This window comes from Salvelinus alpinus, chromosome 37 (assembly GCF_045679555.1).
Source record: "Salvelinus alpinus chromosome 37, SLU_Salpinus.1, whole genome shotgun sequence".
Lineage (NCBI taxonomy): Eukaryota > Metazoa > Chordata > Actinopteri > Salmoniformes > Salmonidae > Salvelinus > Salvelinus alpinus.
Genome location: NC_092122.1, coordinates 4,755,529 through 4,777,903, shown reverse-complemented (window position 1 = coordinate 4,777,903; position 22,375 = coordinate 4,755,529). Strand labels below are relative to the sequence as shown.

Sequence of the window (22,375 nt, the reverse complement as noted above, 5' to 3'; positions counted from 1 at the left end):
ACTCAGAAAGAGCCTTGGAGAGACAGAGAGGGAGATGATTCTTGGAGAAACTTGCTCTAAGAGAATTGGTGCTAGTTGGTGCTGGTAGACAATTCTGTTCGTGGAATTACCAGCTGGCGTTCTGCAGCGCACAGAAGTTTTTCTACTTCTTCACTCTCACGAAAAGCAGCCAGAGGCGCGATTCTTTCTCGACTGACGTGTCATTTTGAAAAACGTATGTCATTTTTTAGGTGATAAGAATCATTCAATTACTAGCTGCTGTCAAAACTGCTAGAGAGAACTTCACCAAAACAAAACAAAGATATATATTTCTCAGCCAAAGTCTTATTTATTTTATTTCACCTTTATTTAACTAGGCAAGTCAGTTAAAAACAAAGTCTTATTTACAATGACGGCCTAGGAACAGTGGGTTAAATGCCTTGTTCAGGGGCAGAACGGCAGATTTTTACCTTATCGGCTCGGGGATTCGATCTAACAACCTTTTGATTCCTGGCCCAACGCTCTAACCACTAGGCTACCTGCCGGCGTATTAGAGAGTAGATAGTGACTTTCGAACACAACAGACCAATAACAAAGCAAGAGAGATTAAACTATTCTTTGCTTCTCACTTTGATTGCCTGAAACACATAGAAACAAGGGAATGTAGCTCTAATGTTTCCATCACTTCTTGTTCAATTCTTCATGCCTGGTATTATTATATATATATTTTTTTTTACAATGACTGGAATGAAAACAAACGCTGGGATGAGTTTGTTTACTCTGCTATGCTGCTGAATAAAGGAATTTGAAACTTTCACTAACACCTGTTGGGGACATGGTTTATTCTGAAAGTGTTACTTGACTGCACCGGCTTTAGGCATTTTAATATTCCATTACACAGGCTCTGATATGACACATCCAACCATTGCGGATGCAGAATAGTGTACCAAATAGTATCGTATGCTAAGATAAGATGAATTAAAGTCTCTCGCAGGCGTCTTTAAAGAATAGGACTACCCTGAATATTTTAGTATGTAGTTGTGGCCATTCCATAGCCCTCGCTAATTGCGACATCGTTTAGCACATAGTCGCTATGACAGTATATGATGACGGCATGACAGAAAGGGCCAATAAGACCCTCCTGCCCCCCTAACGTCTAAAGCTACTGTTTAATCAAGCTGCTTGATTACTTTCCATACATCTCACCCTGTATCCCCCCCTCCCCTCAACCCCCCCCCCCCCCCCATCTCTCAGGCCTTGACACGTCCTTGTTTTGCTCTTCTCTCCTCTCCTCAGCCCAGGTTCCCCTCTTTGATTAGCTGAGACATTTGCATGGTCACTACACATTTTTCATTTTAGAAGTCATTATGCATTAGCGCTCCTGATCGCCCAGCTTGACTAATCCTGATGAACTGAAAATCACAGCTGAAGGTCAAACTCCATCCCCAGCCCCATCCTCCTCCACGCCACCCCACCCCACCCCACCGCCACATTCATATTCAAACAAATCCTAGCCTGCCACCATTGTTCATTAGGGTCTTAGAGAGAGAGTGTGTGTGTGTGTGTGTGTGTGTGTGTGTGTGTGTGTGTGTGTGTGTGTGTGTGTGTGTGTGTGTGTGTGTGTGTGGGCGCGAGTGTGTGTGTGAAGGCTGTTGTGTTATAGCAGGAGCCTCACTCTCTTCCGCACTTCGTTAAGGAGACACAAAAGAAAGAGGCCAAACAAAGCAACAAAAGTCACAAATGAAACATCTGCACGTGACTAAATGCGCCGTGCTTCCACAGGCCAGTGTTATTAAACCTTAAGATACATCTGAGACTTATAATTACACTGGGGAGACACCCCGTTGAATTGTGGGGGACAGGATGACAATGCTTTCATTTCAACCCATTAATTGGCTGCTTGAATGAGGATCCTGTGGTTCATGTGGTTGAACCTGGTGTGAGTCTGGGTTTTTAAATGTAAACATGTAAATAGTGAAAAGACACAACCATACAAGACCACATAATGAATCACTACACCACTAAACACCATGTACATATATATATATATACTGTATATATATACCCATGTATGCTGACAAGGAAAACAAGGGGATTCAAAAGCGACAATTGAAAAACAGGCAACAAATGAAGTCGAGGTATTGGCTTTCCCGCATTCATTAGCTTTTTAACTCGCGAGTGATGGATGATAATCATCTTCATTTCATCGCTCTTCCCCAAACAAAAAGAGAGGCAGGCGAGGCGGAGGAGAGGAAGGCCCCGGCCCTTGGTCCATTGTTGAAGCCCCAGCACAAAGCTAATTCCAGGCATTTATACTGAATGCTTTTCTGCTTGACGTATCAGAGCCTCCAAGATGAAAGACGATAAGTAATTGCTCTCCTGGTTCTTATTCTTCACTGACAACCCATACATTTAATTTTACACACGTTCATTTACATTTCCGAGTATATGACATGATAATTGCCGGAATAGAACACCTCCATTCCGCAGGATACCGCAGCCCGGGCCGCTTGATTGACAAGAGCAGTGAATTGAAAGGAACGGAGGCTGAATTGCTTCTCTTAATGAGCATTTACAGGGACCGTCGCCGTCATAAACACGGGCGGACAATGAGCGGTTCTCTCACGCACAGGATCAGACCACCACCATGACATCCAACAACGCTAGGCTAGCTAGCTAGCTCCTCTGTCATCCAAAGGAACCACGTTACCAATCTACTACGACGACAACAACAACAACCGAATGGGATTTCGTCAATCATTTGAAAGTTAGCTACAGTTGAGGATGGTAACCGGGGGAGGACGGTAATAACAGAAATGGATGTTTCTAATTCTTTTATACGTGCATATTGTTCCCAAATGGTCCTACTCCAAATCCTCAAAAGTAACACGTCATATAATTGGTATGTAGGTTAACAGGATTCTAAACAAAACAACACACAGCATGGCAATCAAAGCAGTCTCGGGCGCTCTCTGTTTGCTCCCTATTTGTTTATGTCCTTTGCCTTAAGAAAGCAGGCATATAGGAAAGACGATGACTATCAACTTGAACTTTGGAGGCCGTGTGGTTTGCTGCTTAGCTCCAAGGTCTGAGTGCAGAACAAAGGACCTTTAAATTGGATCCTGATGAGAAAACATCGGCTGCCCCTCACAAGAACAAGCACATCATTAAGGTGCTCTCTCTCGCTTGTCACACACCGAGCCAGAGAACGAACAAACCTCTTCGCGGCTGCAAAAGGTCAACTTCTTCTCCGGAGAGAAGTGATCAGGTAACTCTAGACGCCAAGGCAGCAGTTGCGGTTTATTTCCGGTGAGAGGCCTCGTATTTTGTTTGATTTGACTGAGAATTGTGCGATTAAAAACGGTGGCTCTCCGCATCGAACCGGACCAACGGGCAGATGAATGCACTTCAGCGATTATACCCACGTGGGCTTATCTCTACGACAATGGATTTATGACCAAATCAAATTACACTAAAGGCCGGAGATGGACATATCCCACAGTATCAGAGTTAAAACTTAAACAATTAAGGGGTGAAAAAAAGACATGCATTTCCCTCAATTTCCCTAGAATTCACTTAGCGGTAATAAGTGGGGGAAGTTCCCGATTAGATGTGGGACTGAGGCATAAACTGGGCCGGAGATGGGATGGTGAATGGAGTGAATAACATAAGGGCCTCTTCAGCACTAGCTAAACGGTCTCAGTGCAGCCACAGATACTGTTTAGATAAATAAAATGAGAAATGGAGGGGCGTCAGGTGGTAATTACTTGAGCTGCTTGGCAGAGACAAGCTTCAGTGTTAATTAAGGTGTTAGACCCATTTTAGCCCAGAGAAGAGAGAGGGATAGAGAGAGGAAAGAGAGAGAGAGAGGAATGGAATTCCTCCAGTGTCCCCCTCTAATTCATCTCAATCCCGGGCTCCCCAGGGGCCAAGGGCCCCAAACTACAGACTCCCTCTGAGCTGCTGAACTTCTGACCCCTCCAGTCCCTTTTCAGTCGACACTGCTCATTTACTAACCAATTACTGCCAATGGTGGCCAGGCTCTTATTGATAGGGGTCTACTTCAAGGCCAGACCACCAAGGCTTCCTACCAGGCCTCCTTCCCTCCCTGCAAGCTTTGCTTACTTTTCAGAACTTCTCAGAGAAGTGGGCAAAGTGTAATACATAATGTAATGGCTCTTGCTCTTGTACACACACACACACACACACACACACACACACACACACACACACACACACACACACACACACACACACACACACACACACACACACACACACACACACACACACACACACACACACACACACACACACACACACACTTCGGATTAGGAGATCAATACTCCAGATCGTCAGGACCAGAGCCAAGTAGATGATATTTCTTTGCTCCCAAATCAGCACAGTATGCGACATGCAATCTATCGAAACATAAAGACGCCAATGGCATGAAGTCCTCTAATAAAATAGATGTGGGTTATGCAGTAGTCCTTCAAAACATATCTACCTCTGGGTAGATATGTAGAATCCTGATACCCTTTTCACTGATAAAGCTGAGGACATGTACTGTGTAAGAGTACTATGTCACTACAACAGTGTCTGTACTAGTGTTTATAGCCTCCAGTGGCTAGTGGAGAGGAGCAGACACACTGTAGTATCACACTAGCTCTCCGTACTGTCTTTCTCCCAGTTGATATTTCCGAACGAGTCTCCCAGCAGGTATCTTTGGTGTGTGCCGTAGTAGCTGGTACTCTTGGAGGGAACAGCCAGTCTGCCTTGTGATGTTCCAGGTACTACAGAGACCACTGGATCGGCCGCTTCATCAAATGACACGCGCTAAATTGCAAGTGCTTCAAGGAGCTCAGTGAATTATAGTTCATCACTTGAAAAGGCTTCCCAACACCTGGTCTGCTACTCGTGCCAGATCTGCGAGTTAGTGTCCAATTAACACCCAGGCCAGAATAATCAGATTGCATGTGTAAGGGTCTGGTATAACTCGCTTATTGCTTCCATGCATCTTCTGTCAGAAGGTAAATGTGTTGCTGCTACATCAAAGGTCTGGGGATGTAGCACCTTCTTCATGTTTTTCTACTCTGCCGCCGCTTGCCTCGGGGTTATATCTCAACTTATTTTGCATCACAATGATGAACCTCCTCTGTCCTCGCAATTTAGCAATCTTGTCCTGTAGGTTTGTGTAACTAACACAGATGGGGGGAATAAAATATTGTTTTCTTGTTACAAAAGCATGCAGGTGTTCGAGTAAAAATATGCTGACCCTTTTTTCTCTCCTCCTTCTCCAAGAGTCAACAGAAGGTTTCTTCATGAATAATAACAAAATGTTTTTCTGCAGCGATCATTTTTTCTCTCCTATTTTTGAGATCCTACCACTACCAGGGGGAATGCAGAGCAGATATTAATACATGTAAATGTGCAATACCATCCCCCATCCTTAACCTACGTCCTTAGCCCATATCTCTGTAGCCTTTTCTCAGAGTTCTGCCTTCCAGATGGGGGACTATAGTCAGATGAATGTTAAGGAAAGTGGCGTAGGGATATTTTACTGTGATGAGGTGTATGGCGGCGACCTTTAAAGCAGTGACACACTCAGGATGGCCCAGTGCCCACAGTTTGATTGGGAGGCGGATCTGGAGTCACTAAACCACTAAGAAAGGCAAGAACCAACATCATATTTATAATACAGCTCCTCTCATCCACAAACCAACCAACAGCCAATCTGGAACTGTCAGTCATTTTACACAGTTCAGAGTTCAACCACTGTACTGTATATTCATTCAAGGTGAATTTGGTGGCATGGTAGTTGGTGTCATTACTGTTAAACTGCCTTAAAAACACAATATAGTCTTGGTTGATGCACAACTTAAAAACGTTGTGTAAAAGAGAAACTGCTTTCTAAACACCTGTCACGGCTCAGGTTTTGCATGGCAGATGGTTAACCATTAGCTACTAGAGAGTCAAGGAAAGTCAACGAGGAGGGGCTAGGGAGTCTGCTATGTCTTCTATGCTAATAGAGCTGAGGGGCAAATCCAAAATTAACCTATGGCACGGATATTTTGTCTGGGTTGCATAATGTGAAGAGGCATGGAGGGTCTAGCTAGCTAGCTTTGACACACAGAGTGAAGACCTCCTTTGTTCATCTACAGCGCTGTGCGATCACCTCGTTAATGCCCTTCTCGCACCGCGCGCGTGTGTGTGTGTGTGTGTGTTGGGCAACCCTTTCCAACGGTCTTCAGAGGAGGTCAGCGGATCACCCCCACCTTCTTTTACGCTGTATACAACGCTGACATCAACGAGACATATCCTATCGCCATGGCAGCCCCTCACTCACCGACACGTACACGTTGATCCAGCCCAGATACAGCTGTTTACTCAATCCTTCCCCGAACACCTAACGTGCCTCCCACACGGCGCGGCGCCTTCGTTATTCAACGCACACGCTATACACGTGTCAACGTGCCAGGCTTTGGGGTGTACCCAGTGTGTTATATGCACATACATCACAGGTGAATTGCTAAGGCAGCTAGGGCCTAGCCCACATCAAGGCAGGAGGGAATCATCCTCAGACAATAGAAAACAAACAAACTAACAAGGGCCCCATTGACGGCGTCTGACAACTTGAGATGTTGACTTGGTTCGGGAGAACAATTGTCGGATTGCAAAGGCCTCGGTAATCCTCCCTTCCCTATTCGTCATCTCGCCCGTCTCTTTAATTGTATTCTGAATGTCAGTGTATAAAATGCGTCCGGGGAGATAAATATTGCCACAGTGAGAGGGAGAGTAGAGCAGTAGAACAGAGACGAGAGGGTGTTGTGTGCCTTGGGAAATCCTCGTAAGCAGCATGGCGAAGGCGAGGGGATTTACTGGGAGAAATAGGTGTTTATTGAGCGCTCCCATGGGCTTACCGGGTAATGATAGACCTGTCACATTACGCAAATGTGGAAAAGCAGCTTGTGCCGCCGCGTCAACACCGCAACGAACCTCCGGATAGAATTAGTCAGGCGCGAGCCTTTAGCCGTGAATACAAGTAATTAAAATTGCAAGCCGATGCGTTTATATGCTTGTGTACTAAATCATCTACAGTGTATCGTCTTCCCTGCTCTTAAATACCGGAAAACGCTGGGATTTATCAGTGACTTAGAAGCGTATAAGCAGTAAGCAGGCCTGTCACACTAATATTAATCCATTCCATGTTTCTAGCTGCTTTAATAAGACAAGGGGATCAACTTCTCCGATACCTGCAGAGGAACACACGCAGCTAGTTTTGCTAGTGACTCAATCAAGACAGGTACTATTGAAGCGTGGGAGTTCTGGAGCTTTTCCGGCCTTGTAATCCAGGTAAATAAAGAGTGTTAGGTAAACTCAACGAGAAGATAGGCGATACCGTTCCATAAAAGCGTTCCATATGAACATTTGACAGTGTTATTACGAATCTCTTGGGCGATGTGGGCCCTGAATAGTTACATTATTGAGTGAGTGTGCGTTTTAAATGATAAAATATAAAATAACAACAATAGAAAGACAAGTCAAAATGGTGGATTCAGAAATAAAATCATACAGCTAAAGTGACGAAACCAAAGCAACCCAGTGGCATTGAGTTGATATACACCTGCCCCTATGCTACTACCTCTCTACAAAGACTTTCAGTCTGGACATTAAAAACAAAGAGGTGAAGACATCAATAAAGGATGGATTAACAGATGGATTAACTAGAGTCACTACACGCTGCTCACAAGGCCCCCGATTCATATTGATTCATATCGCTAACATGAGGAGGATGGGAGTAAGCAAATGTAAATATTCAATATTTACCATTCTCTGCTGTTATTAGAGCCCGTGGATCAGTCATAGACCAGCTGTTAGTGCTATCACAGAGACTTACTCCCAGCCAATACTATTCTCCACTCCTCACAAGTATTGCAGAAGTACAGCAATTTGCAGATCACTCACAGGGTTGTGAAACCCATTATTTTCTCTACGCAGTACACCCAACTGGTGAAATGCTATGGACCTAACGATACTGTATAGAAATAGAGAATAGAGCGCCTTTTGTATGATAAACAATGAATATCTTCAAACTGCCAGTAATGCTAATTTCTTTGCACCAAACACAAAAGAAAAATTATCCACGAATGAATATGCGAGATAATATGAACATTTCTCGACACAGACACATTTTCTCGATTTGAATGATTTAAATGAAAGAGAAAGTGTGACGACGGGCGGCACATTGCTTGAACCTTATATTTTCGGCACCGTGTAATGAGGTACACAGGGTTGTGACTCCAATTGAAGGTGTCGCCATTGTTAGACTATGTGAAAAATATTAACGATGAGGTTAACACCAATTTTCCCCCCATCTCTCATTAAATGCACAGGGGTAGTAATGAGGTAAACCAGTGCTCCTTGATAGCATTTATTAGCTGAGTGGAGGGCACACACTCTCACACTTCAATTTTACCCCCCCCCCCCCCCCAAAAGCTTTAGAAGCAGTCGCAGATTTCAAGGGGCTTACATAATTGTGAAGCTAGTAAAGCAAATAACCGTCTTATTATTGACTAAATGAGCAGAGTGACAGGTCCTGTGTGACTGTGGATGGAGAGAAGGAATAAACAGGAATAAAGGAGGGAATAAGAGGAGGAGGGAAGGAAGAAAAGAGCAGATGATGGAGAGTATGACTGTGACCTTTATCCAAATCACTGACCAACAGAAATAGACAGTAGCTATGGATCAGTAAGGCAAATTAGCTGCCTTTTAACAACCCCTGGATTCAATCGGGACGTGTTGGGCAAATAAGTCACCTCTGGATCTGGCGGCGTTGCAATACTACGGATCAACTGGAGAAAAGTGTTGAGATCATTGATGTTTCACTTCCTGCTTCTTTGACTTGCAAATATCGTTGTGTTTCATTCCATACAATAACCTTTATCTTCACATGAAGAAATAATACTTCATAATACCGTCTCGTCTTTAACCCCCACCCTAATGCTATAACATCTGGCGAAAGATAAGAAATAAGACAACGTTTGGAGACCCGACCATCGAAAGTTGGAAAAACAGAGGCTGGCAACGGTCGATTTGTTTCTTTGTGTATAAAACAACTTGCTTTGCTTGGAGGACAGGTTGTCTCAGGTTTGCGAATTCCAATGGCAGGTTCCAGAACTGCAATGCCAAATCAAACACACTTGTGGAGCAGAGGAAATCTTCTTTCCGAGACAGCATGTATTATGGATGGATTTAAGAGATTAGTGACCATGCTGCTCACCTGCAGTGGACGCTGTTTGTCGTTGTTCTTTGGAGATTTCAGGCCACTGCCTGGCTGTTGTAAGAGTAATTGTCTCGCTGCTTGTAGGGCCTGGAGAGAGAGAGAAGAGAACACGGATAGGGAGAGAGAGAACAGGGGGAGAGAGAGAGAGAGCAGGGAGAGATAGAGAGGGGGTAGAGAGAGAGGGGGAGAGAAAGAGAAGGGGGGGACAGAAGAGAGAGACAAAGAGAAAAAAGCAAAACATTAGATTTCTTTGGGATGACAACCAAGCAGAACATCTGAAAATATTAAGAAAAGCTATTAAACTAGCCGAAATCTGTCAAGAAATATTATCCAATATTTTCGGGCGACACTCTCTGACATGGCTTATAACACGCCAGAGATCCATTTTTGTGATAATTCACACAGAGCCATGATCAAGGATAAATACAGTTTGTCTAAAGCACCCTTGAAGAGGCGGTTGGAGAAAAAAAAAGCAAGGCGGAGCGTCAGTAGGAATTGACCTGTCTAGTGTGTGCTCAACTGAAATACCCACTTCTCGGCAAATTACTAGGCTATTTGCATATTCATAATATCAATTTGAAGTAGAGGCAGGCGATGTGGAGTGTTCCTACAACCCGTAATTAAAGTTGACAAAATCAACATCAGATTACCTTTGGAGTGAATTAACTAGGAAGCTAGGTTTAACACTATGCATTAACGCTGCTTATGCACATGAAGGGAGAGAGAGAGAGAGCGAGAGAGAGCGAGAGAGAAAAAAGCCCTCTCCCTGTCAGATGAAATTGGCTCACATGCTGTTTACATATGGCAGAAAGAACGATAAAATGTTAAACATCTATCATCAACATCGAGACACGACTGATAGATTTATAGACAGGCGTGATTTCCCAGACACGTTCAGGGTGAGATGAGAGGATGGAGCCGAAGCCCATGCAATGTACTCTGTGTCTGACAAGTACAAAACTCATAGGTACAATGGCTACCTACTCCTCTGCTTCAAGGCTACAACTGATGAAAGTCAATATGTCAGAAAGACCATTCAGAGCAGCTGGCAGCAGCATACTGTAGAAAAGCAAAAACCAGAAGCACCCAGTTAAAAACACAAAAACAACACAACCCTTTCACAGGTGTTTATTTTCGAGTGAAGGAGAAGGATAAGAGGAATATGGGGGAAAAAACACCTCTCCTTCAGACGGAGAGTGACACTTCTTCCTCCCTGAGAATCATGGGGCCTTATTTTATTTTCCTGGTGCTTGCCAGTATCCATGACGACAGCTGCTTTGACAGGATGTGCATATGGCACTGCACTGCCAGCTGGTGTGAACAATGTTTGAACTAGTACATTGAGATGCTGAGCAAACAGGGGGGAAGAAGAGAGAGGGAGAGAGGGAGACGAGAGAGAGAGAGAGAGAGAGAGAGAGAGAGAGAGAGGGGGGGGGGAGAGAGAGAGAGGGACAAGAGTGAGATGGAGGGAGATAGAGAGAGGGAGAGAGGGATGCCACGTCTTAACCCTCTGGGACGGCAGCCACCCCCCTGATCAATTATGAAAAGACAGAGCAAGGGGGCTGGGACCGGGGAGGGCTGGGGCTGCCACAGTCTGTCTGCTGGAGGCTCACAGGAGCCAGACGTTTCTGAACCAAAGTAAACAAACACGATGCAGTGGCGCTGGGTTCTAACTTGTATTGATCCGTCTACCTCAGAAAGACGAGCCTCAGATTCAGCCTCAGTCTCAGCTGAAACCCACCAGTGTGGTGAGCCATGGCCTTAAACTTCACAAGACACTCAAGAGACAGAAGGGGAGGGAGAAAAAAAAAAATCGCCAACATCTACCAGGGCTGGCAGTACTAAATCTGATACCGCCTGTCAGACGTTCTACGCTTTGTTTTGGGCTTTCAGAATGAGGAGAAATTACAAAATGGAGTTCAGATTTGAAATGATGTTTGCGTTTGTGTGACGGAGCAAATGTGAAGACAAAACAACTTTCCCAGCATCGAGACTTCCAGGAAATCAGTGCAGTATTAAAATGTGGCCCCAATGAATCTAATTTTGACAGTGAATTTTGGGCTACTTTCCCGAAACCCCACTCAAGTCCAGCACTGATGCCTGATTCACAATACAGTGCCAAACAGAACCATACCGAGTGGCTCGGGTTGGTTTGTCCCTGTAGTGTGAATCAGGCAGGCTCGGAAGCCTAGATACATGGCTGATGGATGCAGCACAACAATTGGCAGCAGGAGGAAATGTTTCTCTGTCCTTGGAATCAATACTGACTGTTTTCTGTTGAACTGTAGAAAATAAAGACAAGAAAATCACTCAATACAACACAAGGGTCAGAAGTAAAGAGGAGGAGAACAGGACAGGGAATGAGCCATTTTAATGGTGTTTTCGATATCGGCTCTGACAGCGTTTTGCGACTGGGAGTGTACAGCTCAACTCTATTCAAGCTTATTAGAGGTGAACTCTGGTCACAATCTAGAATTGGTACTTTTCTCACGCACTCCGTATCAACACAGCCCCGCTTTCGGAAGCAGCTGAAACTGACAGAAACGTCACCGGTGTAGCCGAGGTTACGTTTCCCTTTCTGTCAGTATTTCTGAATATTCAGTCATTGCTGGGGAAAGCAGCCATCCATTTTCAGCATCGATTATAGACTTGGCCTAGCTCCACACACACAGAGCTCTCTCCGCCTCTCTTCCCAGCCTGACTACCCAAAGCAGGCATGTCAAGAAAAGTAATCTGAAGAGCCCGTGCGGCGCGCAGACAAAACATACAGAGCTGTCCGCCTATTTAACCTGGGTTGCTATGCACGGAAAATGACATCTCCTGTCTGTTAATGCACACGCTGTATAAACAGAACAATGTCGCACATTCTTGAGACGGCTGTAAAGGGGCCTGCGAAAGAGCTCTGGCTCTAACATAAATAACCAGGCACTCAGAACGGCATATTTGATGTTGATATCCATCGCCGAGGATAGAAGACAAAAAAAATAAACACACACACACACGCGCACGGCTCCACCGACTGTGGACTCAGGGATCCTTAGGAAAATAAGATTCAGCCCAAATGGATATGGTGTAATTGGTTTCAGATAGCCAGGTCAGGAGAAATGAATTCAGGCAACTATTATGCGAAACGGAGGGAGAAACAAGAATGTTTACACAGGCACTCCCCCCTGCTACATGAATAGGCGTGCAGAGAGGAGAGAGACAGTCTAAAGAAACATATGTCAGCCATACTCCCCCCCCCCCCGGTCCACAGCCTGTGTTTAGACTTAATGCAGAGAGGTAATAAGGAACACATCACAATGCACCTTTGTGATGGGGGCATTCCAACATCTTAAACAAGCATGAAATACATTAGCGGCTCGCCGTGACTGGCCACACCATTACAAATCCTACAGATTGCTTACGGTGGCTGAGTGTTGGGTTAGGCCAGGGAGAAATAAGTAATCTGAAGGAATGCCACTCCTGCCAATACATATTCTAGTCACAGTATGAAATAAACCCTGAAATCAGAATCATGGTATATCAAAAGGAACCATGACATTGTGTTTGGATTGGGTATATTGCTTCCTGAACTGCACAGGTGGTGGAAGATCTAGTCATTAAAGAGTGTAGGGTACTTATATGATGCTACTTCCTTAGTGTGTGTGTGTGTGTGTGTGTGTGTGTGTGTGTGTGTGTGTGTGTGTGTGTGTGTGTGTGTGTGTGTGTGTGTGTGTGTGTGTGTGTTCGCGGTAGGCCCCAGCCTCTGTGCAGAGCAGAGGGCTGCTGTTCAACAAGACTCTGTCATCCGGAACATCTCCAGGCTTGTTGACATGGCAGACTTGTCCGACTAGAGACCAGACACTGGGCTTGTCTCCATTTACCCTCCCTTCACTGCTACCGGGAAACACAACCCGCCCCGGAGAAAACAGACAGAGGAGGAGGAGAGAAAAGACGAGTGCAACACTTTATCAAGCCAGGGGAGAGAGGGGAGTCGCATTTCATGGACAACAAGGTACAAACAGTTTAAGTTGAACAAACAAACAGGGGCTGATTGGATTGTGGCCTGCTGGCGGTACGGCAGGAGATAGCATAGGAGGACCTGACACTACACAGCAAAAATATTGACACCACATTGCGTTATGTAAGTGGATTCAGGATAGAACAGAGGCTTCCTTGGAGGGGCTGGTGGCATGAAGAGGGGGATAAAACATTCTACACAGTTCATGAATGCAGAAGTGGATGGACTTTCACGAAAACAAGCAAAGTGTGACCTGGGATCGTTGGAGCAATGGAATTGGAATCTTGTTGAAGTCTGGATCAAACAGTAAAACAGATGCGTGAATGACATCTGCATACAAAGTGTGTTGTATATTCTCTACCCCAAAATCGTCCAATTAGTCTGACACAGGACCAAAGCCTCTGTCTGGTTGTCTGGTGTATCCACCTATTGATTCCCCTAACTGAAGTGACTTACTAGCAGGAGTAGAAAGATTCGTATCCCTTTCATAAAAGGTCATGCAGAACAGTAATGCACCAGTGACTTCAACAATACCTGGCAGTGGTTCCCTTATCACCCCCAGCTCCACAAAGCCATCCCAACACAATACAGGGGGATTCGCCTGCACTCTGCTTGACTGGCTCCTCAGAAAATAAACCATTACTGGAAAATAACGACACCTTTAGAAATGGAGTTACAGAAACAAATTGTAGCCGGGTCGGAGTACACAGAAGCATGGGGCGGAGAGCTCGACTAAGGCCCAACAAACAAGAGGTAAACAAAAGTCAGTGAGTTGGTGAATCAGCATCGGAGGGAGGGGAGAGAGAGTTCACACAGATAAATCATGCCATTATCTCATACTGGGAAAAAATAGCTGTGGATTCAGAGGATAGTGTTTTTCTATGGTTGTTGATGATATAGTGACACCCCCCACGCACACACACACACACACACACACACACACACACACACACACACACACACACACACACACACACACACACACACACACACACACACACACACACACACACACACACACACACACACACACACACACACACACACACACACACCTGAGCAGTAAGAGGAGAGGGAGAGGATGTGGGAGTAATGAGCATTTTTATGTATGACTCAATAAATCAACAGAGTCTGCAAAGGTGGAGGGAGCGAGGGAGAGAGGGAGCAGTCCGTTGAGAATATGCTTCAGCCACAGGACAGAGAGGAGAACTAACCAGCAGAACAATGGGCTTCTGTGTGCTGCTCTGGTCTGCTCTGCTTCCTCCGTCTAGTGCCACGACTCACTATCAACAGAGCTAGTCTCTCTATTTCTACGTCTGTTTCTTCCTCTCCCTCTCTATCTTCATCTCCCCTCTCTCTTACTCAGTGATTCTCTCTCTAAGAATTCCTTTCATTTTACTCACATCAATCTCACTATCAATTTCTTTCTTCTTTCTTTCTTCCCTCCTTTCTCTCTCCTCCTCCACCTCTCTCCTTGTTTATTGATCCTCTAGATTAAGAATCCCAGGGCAAGGGATTGTAACACACAAACAATGGAAATTATTTCAGTGTGTGCTTATTTGCCTTCCCCTTGCATCTATTTGGCCTGTGCCTGTAGACAATTATGCTTCCCCAGCCCCAGACTCAGGTGCTAATAACGAAGGACAAATAGAATCATATGTGTAAACTTCTCCCTCTGATGAAAATTTATATTAACTTTCTGCCACTGTAAACAGAGCCGGCATAGCTCAGCCCTCCCCAGTGAATTGTAAGACGAATTCAGGCATTGCTACCCCAGGAAGCTGTGCACTTATAGGGGAAAGGGGGGAGAAAATATGGAATCCTGCTCCATTGTGTAACCTCACACTTATTTTTCCAGCTCGTGAGAGAGACATAACATGGGTCTGCTCAGCCCATCAGTGGAGACAGACAGACAGAGAGAGAGAGAGAGAGAGAGAGAGAGAGAGAGAGAGAGAGAGAGAGAGAGAGAGAGAGAGAGAGAGAGAGAGAGAGAGAGAGAGAGAGAGAGAGAGAGAGAGAGAGAGAGAGAGAGAGAGAGAGAGAGAGAGAGAGAGAGAGAGAGAGAGAGAGAGAGAGCGAGAGCGAGAAAGAGAGAGAGAGAAACAGTGCCAGCAATAACACACCAAACAGAGCGAGCCTGCCATCGTTCACTGCAAACACAAACATTCATACACTTCCCACCTCCTGCAGATACTGTCATGGATATTCCGTGCAAATACAAGGAAGTCTTGTCTATGGAGCGAGCATAATAGTTTACAGTTTGCCAGCAACCTGTGAGGTGAACTTATACACCACATAAAATACCCCGCTGGGAACAAGTTAGAGAAACACCTACAAACCACCTGACATCGTTTCGATGCATCTCTTCCCCGTTTCTTCCCTTATGAAATTCTATTTATCCCGCTTCTCTTCTGGTGGCTTTAGTAAAGCCGTCACTTTCAACTGCAGTATATCACTGGGTTTAGATAAGGTAACTCACGGGCCATTCACAGCTCTTTTATCTGCTCGTCTTAGGGAAGTCCTTTACAGCCGAACAACTGAAAGCTACCACAATCTACTATGAAAAAGCGAAGAGACTGCCTTTCACTTACACCTGAGGGAGGTGTGTGGGGAGAGAGTGTATGTGTGAGTGTACGTGCGTGCGTGCCTAGTGTGTGTGTGTGTGTGTGTGTGTGTGTATACAGTATATGTGTTGGGGTGTGTGTGTATGTGCATGCCTGTGTGTTTGCCTGCACCCCACCACTTCTTAACGGTCCAGGCACACACTTGATTCGCTTGATTCCCCTTTCAAGTGATTATGATCCATCTCCCTTTTCACAGTTCCAGACGGCTGAACGTCACACAGTTGGAAGAATACCTACTATTAAATGTTGCATTAAAAGCATCTACAGTTCATTGAGAGCAGGGCCGACCAGTGGAAAAAGAAAAGCACTCTGGAATACTGAGCTTGGAGGGCAATGGATTGTAGCGAAAACGTATGTGTTTCTGAGAGCTAGGGGAAGGCAGAATGAAATTGTTTTCCACCATCAGTGTTCTGTTTGTGTCTGTCTTGAGTTACTAAGAGGCTCACACGACAAAGTGGATGGCCGGACGCTATGAGCTTTCTGACTACGGCACAGGAGAGCAGGGAACCTTTCAACGGCATCGACAGAAGAGCATGTGTTTGTGCAGGATGTCAATACCAACACGCATGCCTAAGATGATACGCACACATGCACGCACACACAGCCGCGCACACACACACACACAAGTGCACGCACAGGAACGCGGACACGCACACACACACTACGCTGCCAAAATCCTTGAGTCATAAAAGGACTGTAAACAAAATCCTATCGAAATGAAAATATGCAATATGAGAGTAAAGCTTCACCACATCCAACTCATTATTACCAATACCAAAAACCGGCCTGGGCCCATATCTGAATGTTTTATAAACTAACTATCCTTGAGCTTGTTTGTGTGTTTAATCTCACCCATTAACGCCCATCATAACCAAATCACATTGATGCACCACTAGTGCTTATCGACCAAGGTGGACTTAACCAGGAATAACATACTGTCTATGAATGACAACAGCATCTTGCATAGGTAGATTGAGGCCTTGTCTCTTCCCTTCCACAGAAATTGAGCTTTTAGATAACTGAGCTAATCAGCTCCAGTGTGCTTTGCTGTAGCCGGTTGATCACACCCCCTCGGAGGCTCTCATGCTGCTGGTCAATAGAGTTCATCTGACCCTGGCTGGGGCTCAGGTTGTGTGGTAAGTGTTACCTCCGGGGTCGATTAAATGCCACTCTGACCTTAGTTGGAAATGAAAACCTTAATGACTGCATGGCTAACCCAATAGTCATTGGGCTGAGTGTGGCGCTAGGCTAGTACTGTGCATGGGCTGGAATAGAGAGCGCACACAGCAGTTGTATTGGGCTAGGCTGGTTTCTCATGTTTGTAGCCAATTCAATTGGCAGTGCAAGGAGGAATGAAACAGTCCTCAACTTTATTAATCTAGCTTTCCTGACACGACCAACAATGGCGGCCCAAAGAACAAGGGGAAAATTCATAAGATAACACTCCGTACTGATTCTCTCAGCACACCTTCACCTAGTTGACCAGAAAGTGGTTGCTTTCTGTTCGATTACCTGGGTCCTGTGTTGTCATTAACCTCTATGGGAAGAGCCTCTAGCCCATCCAAGATGCCAGGGTGATGGATCTCCGGGGCCCAATCTCAATGAACGCCCGGTTCCCCCAAAGATCACTGAAGTTAATGGCCACTACATCTAGCCGTGGAGGGCCAATGCATCTCCGTCAACTGTTTCCCTGCTTATGGAGTTTACGCTTTCAACACCTCCTTCTCTTCACGTACCATCCCCAGCACTCCATCTCATCCAGTTGTCTTGTGAATATTCCAATTACTCCGTGTGTCTGACCTTTAAGTGAGCTGCGACAGATACAGTTATCTTCTCCTCTCTGACACGCCGCGTCTATCAATCAGCGTCTTGCCTGCCTGCGGTGGAGGGAGGCTGGGAAGTGGAGGAAGGCTGGGAGGGAGAGAGGAGGAAAGGAGCTATGGCTCTGGAGGCGCTATCACCACACCGCGCTGACTACAGGAGAGTTGTGTGTGACTAAGGTGGGAAGTGAGATGAGCACAAGCCCCATAGATAAAGATGTACACACACACACACACACAACAGTGAACACATCTGCAGGCATAGACACAAGCAGTCACAGATGGTCACACACAAACACACACGAGCACACACAAACACACACACACACACACGGTGGTGGGAAAAAAAACATGAAATATATTTGTTTCAGACCACTACCTGGCTGACTATACCCTTGCTTCCATAAACAAAAGCCCTTTTTCACCGGCATCCTATAACACGCTTATAGGAATAACCTCCTAGCGTGAAAAAAGTCATACTTCTTTAGTTTCATTCTTTTCCTCCCCTTTACAAAGGGCTAATCTACATCTTTCATTGAATCAAGAATGGAAATTCCCGAAGAAATGCTTCTTTTTCAATTTCATGCTGAAGTAGCTCAAGTTAGTGGATGTAATTTCTCCTAACAAGAAAATGTATCACTGTGTCGCTCACTTAGTGTGTCCATGTGAGAAGCGGGGGCTTTTTGCATTTTCATTTTTTTGGGGGGGCTTTGATAAATGTGCCAAAAGCATGATCACTCCCTCCACAGCACTCCACACAAGGCCGGCACAATTACACTGGTTATTAAAAAAAAACTCTGACTTGAATCTACATCAAAAAGAAATGACAGATCATTTATAGCGAAGGAAGGAGCTACTGCATAGAAATCAAGCGGAAGGGGGGATGATTTCATACTGTAAGAGTGTCAATCCTCAACATTGTTCAGATGATCATACATTGTATATCATTGATGTTATTGAACCTATAGCGCAGTTAAAGTTCGTGCAGGAAGTGATACACATGCTGCTATGTTGAAGTCTGAAATGTAGGAAATCAACTGTGGAAATGTGGATGATAAAAACATGTACCAAATAAGCAACATTTCTGCACTCTAACGACATTGACAAAAGCCCATACCTCGTTTGGGGTAAAAAATGTGACATTTGTGCAAATTACGATGATCATTTTCATAGGGAATTGGATGATGAAGTCCAAAACAGGTGAAAGTGAACGCATAAAGCAGCAATATCACCGAAACAATCCCACGCATGGCCAAGTCACTCAGCTAATGTATATTTATCATGTAAACTTCTGATAAATGCATATGCAGAAACAATCAAATCTTCCCATTTTCATTGGTGCCTCGTGCACAAAGACTCAAGCGTGAAACCCAATATCAGCTTAGTGTCAACTCGAGCTTGAAGCGCCGCAACGCATACCACAAAGCATGTTCTGCATATGCTCATAGCCTTCCCTTATCAGGCTGAAACAACGAAGCAGATTTCCACTGCTATCACTGATCAATTCAACCCAAGTTAAGTTGTCCCAGTGCGGGTACATAACCAGTGGTTAGGGCCTTGATGAGGACTGGCAGGCTGCAGGGGGTGGGGAACAGAGAACTGCTTCATTTAGAGGGTCTGTCTGGTCTGCAAGGCTGGGGTCCTTTGCTGTAGGTCTTCTACTCTTACCTCCACATGCCCTCCCTTAAACCGGGGTGAGACCAGACGAGAGGAGACGGGAGAGACACCCAGAATGGCGGATGAAGTGATGAAGACATCCGAGCCAGAATGACAGGAGAGGAAATGGAACGGGAACGTCTGCGGCTAAGGCCTCTGGACCAATAAGGGGAGCTTCACCCGAAAGCCCGCTAGTGAGAAAGGCAGACCGTAAAGCCAGAGCTAAGTGACATGTATGTCTGTTTGAAAAAGCCTCTTGTGTATTTGGCGAGGTGAGGCCCGGGCTTATTTACTGCGTTTGTAGGAAAGGCCTGAAGAGGAGAAGAGCAGCCGGCTGAGAGAGGGAAAAGGCCCCTACTACATATGTATACAATGTTAGTCGGGAGGCTGTGGGTGGAGGATGAGCATAGCATCCCTTCCCCAGCAGGCTTATAGCCACAGCTTTCAGGGGGGAATAGGCCATTCACATATTCAGGAGGAAGATTCTGTTTGGAGTCAGAACACCCGATAGTGTTCGTGCATAAAAAGCAGCGACTGCTAGCTGACTTCAGGTGTTTGGGTCAATGGACCGTGGAAACAGTTGGGGTTAAGAGGACTAAGGACCGCGGACACTGGAGTTAAAAGGACTAAGGACCGCGGACACTGGAGCTGCCTACTTCTAGTCATCCCATTTAATCAGGTTTTAATATTTGTTCCAGGAGGGAAGGAAAAACAACAACTGCAAGGCAGGCGTTTCGGACGCTCATTTGTGACTATTCATGGCGAAAGCGGAGAGAAACTGTAATACTAGACATGCTTGTTAAATTCACAACGCTCCAAAGCTGCCTTCTAGCAAATCCTGCCTCTTGGTTGTCGGCTTAAGACGTAGGGCATATGCATATGTGTTCTTTTTAAGCTCTGTTAAATGGATAGCGGTGTCGCAGGCTATCAAACGTCTAAGCCACTTGCTTTGGGGAATCGCGTGCGTAAGGCAAGCAGCAACGCATTCGTCTCTACAACTGCATCTTTAAGGATGTTTTTTTACTTCCTTCCCCCCAGCAAACTCTACATCACGAACCCAGGCATTATGTAAGCGCCTTCAGTGACTGGCCCCTCCACCTCGCCGTATTAACGACCTGCTAGTCTATTGTTAGTCAATGACAGGGGAGTGGCGACAAACAATGACAGAATGCCTGTTTCAATACAATTATTGTTAAGGGGGGGAAAAAAATCTGAGATGCATTCTTAGAGAAGAAAAAAAGCCATCTGCAAATAAATGATTGTTGGGCATTGAGCTGTAGCAATAGCCGGGGGCTTACGGATCCAGGACTATGGATCGAGCACTATTTATTTCCCGGTCGTAGGGAGCGGAGCAGGGCGGTTTAGGAGGCATAAAAGGAAATGAGTTGTGAAGTGGCCATTGATCCTGACCTGCACTGGCTGGCTGGGTCTTATTTATAAAGAGAGGTTAACCCTGGCTCTAATCACTGGCTCTAACCCACAGCAGTCCTAGCAGCCCTCTAGCACTATGGAGTGAATGCTGTACTACTACTACATTGGATGTAGCCTACAGTAACTCTCATCTTGCTAATGCTAAGTACCATAACATCCCATAATAATATGGCACCTTCAGAAATATAATGCTAACTATTTTCTGGACCTCATCACCACATGTTCTCTGAGAGAGTGGCAGCTCGTCATGAGAGAGAGAGTGTGTGTGTGTGTGTGTGTGTGTGTGTGTGTGTGTGTGTGTGTGTGTGTGTGTGTGTGTGTGTGTGTGTGTGTGTGCGGCGATACCGTCGGTGACACGGTGGACACACTCTCCTGCCGCCAGGTCCCCCCTCCTCCCCCTCCCCCTAGCCTGCTGTGTTCCACCTGTGATGCATCTCAACCCACACAGAGCTCACACGCGCACCGCTCACACACCACTCCCATCACAATTGCACCCAGCTGCTCAAGCATAAAATGCTCATAAGTGTTTGTTTCCAGCAGATTTCTCTCCTCTCCCTTTCTCTCTCTCTCTCTCTCTCTCCTCTCCCCCGCTCCACCATCCCCATTTCTCTCTCTCTATCTTCCTCGTCTCTCTTTTCAAAGCCTTGCAGCTTGACATTTCCGTGGGTCTCAGGAGACCGGGATGTGAAATGGAGTTACTGCGGGAGCCACACTGTAAATTCCACGAAGCCACATGTAACGTGTCTTAAACACAGATGGACACTCCAGGTTTAAAGCGGGGAAAAAGAGGAGGAAGCGAGGGGTGACTAGAAAGATAACGGAATAATACTCCTGTTTTGTCTGGGGAGGGAAGCAAACAGCAGCAACGTCGTCCTGTCTGTCATTCACATCCTATATCTTGAGTGTCATCGACATAGAGGGGAGAGGGACGGACCTATATGTCAGGCTGTATGTGCAGTACTTAAGGGACCGTCTGGGAGATAGTAGTGAAATGTTAGAAATGAAATGTACAGCTATACCCACTATAAATAAGTGGGGCATGGAGCAGGGAGGCAGGGGCCACCCTTCGTCTGTGGAAACAGTGATGGAGAGAAAAAAAAGAAATACGTAAGGTTCCTGTCACTTTCTGCCTTTCAAACCGACACTCTTATCTCCATTTAGAACGATGACTACACATACAGTAGCCTTCTCTTTCAAACTGTCCATATTTCAAGAAGAAAGCCTTTATCATAACCTGACTGAAAGCATAGTGTAGTCTATAGTAGGCTGATGGTGAGGTGTGTTATTTACACACTCGAGTCGGGCCAGTCAAATCAAATCAAATCAAATCACATCAAATTTTATTAGTCACATACACATGGTTAGCAGATGTTAATGCGAGTGTAGCGAAATGCTTGTGCTTCTAGTTCCGACAATGCAGTAATAACCAACAAGTAATTTAACCTACAATTCCACAACTACTACCTTATACACACACAAGTGTAAAGGGATAAAGAATATGTACATAAAGATATATGAATGAGTGGTGGTACAGAACGGCATAGGCAAGATGCAGTAGATGGTATAGAGTACGGTATAT

General features: G+C 45.4%; 1 protein-coding gene across 16 annotated transcripts in view; it reads right to left on the bottom strand.

Annotated features, from left to right (window-relative positions):
• LOC139565961 (forkhead box protein P2-like) overlaps positions 1 to 22,375 on the bottom strand; it is a 124,356-nt gene that overhangs the window by 43,677 nt on the left and 58,304 nt on the right. For all 16 annotated transcript variants that reach the window (XM_071386682.1, XM_071386681.1, XM_071386677.1 and 13 more), the window contains one exon: positions 9,260 to 9,349. In XM_071386682.1, the coding sequence (XP_071242783.1) occupies positions 9,260 to 9,349 (90 nt within the window). The remainder of the gene's footprint in view (positions 1 to 9,259; positions 9,350 to 22,375) is intronic.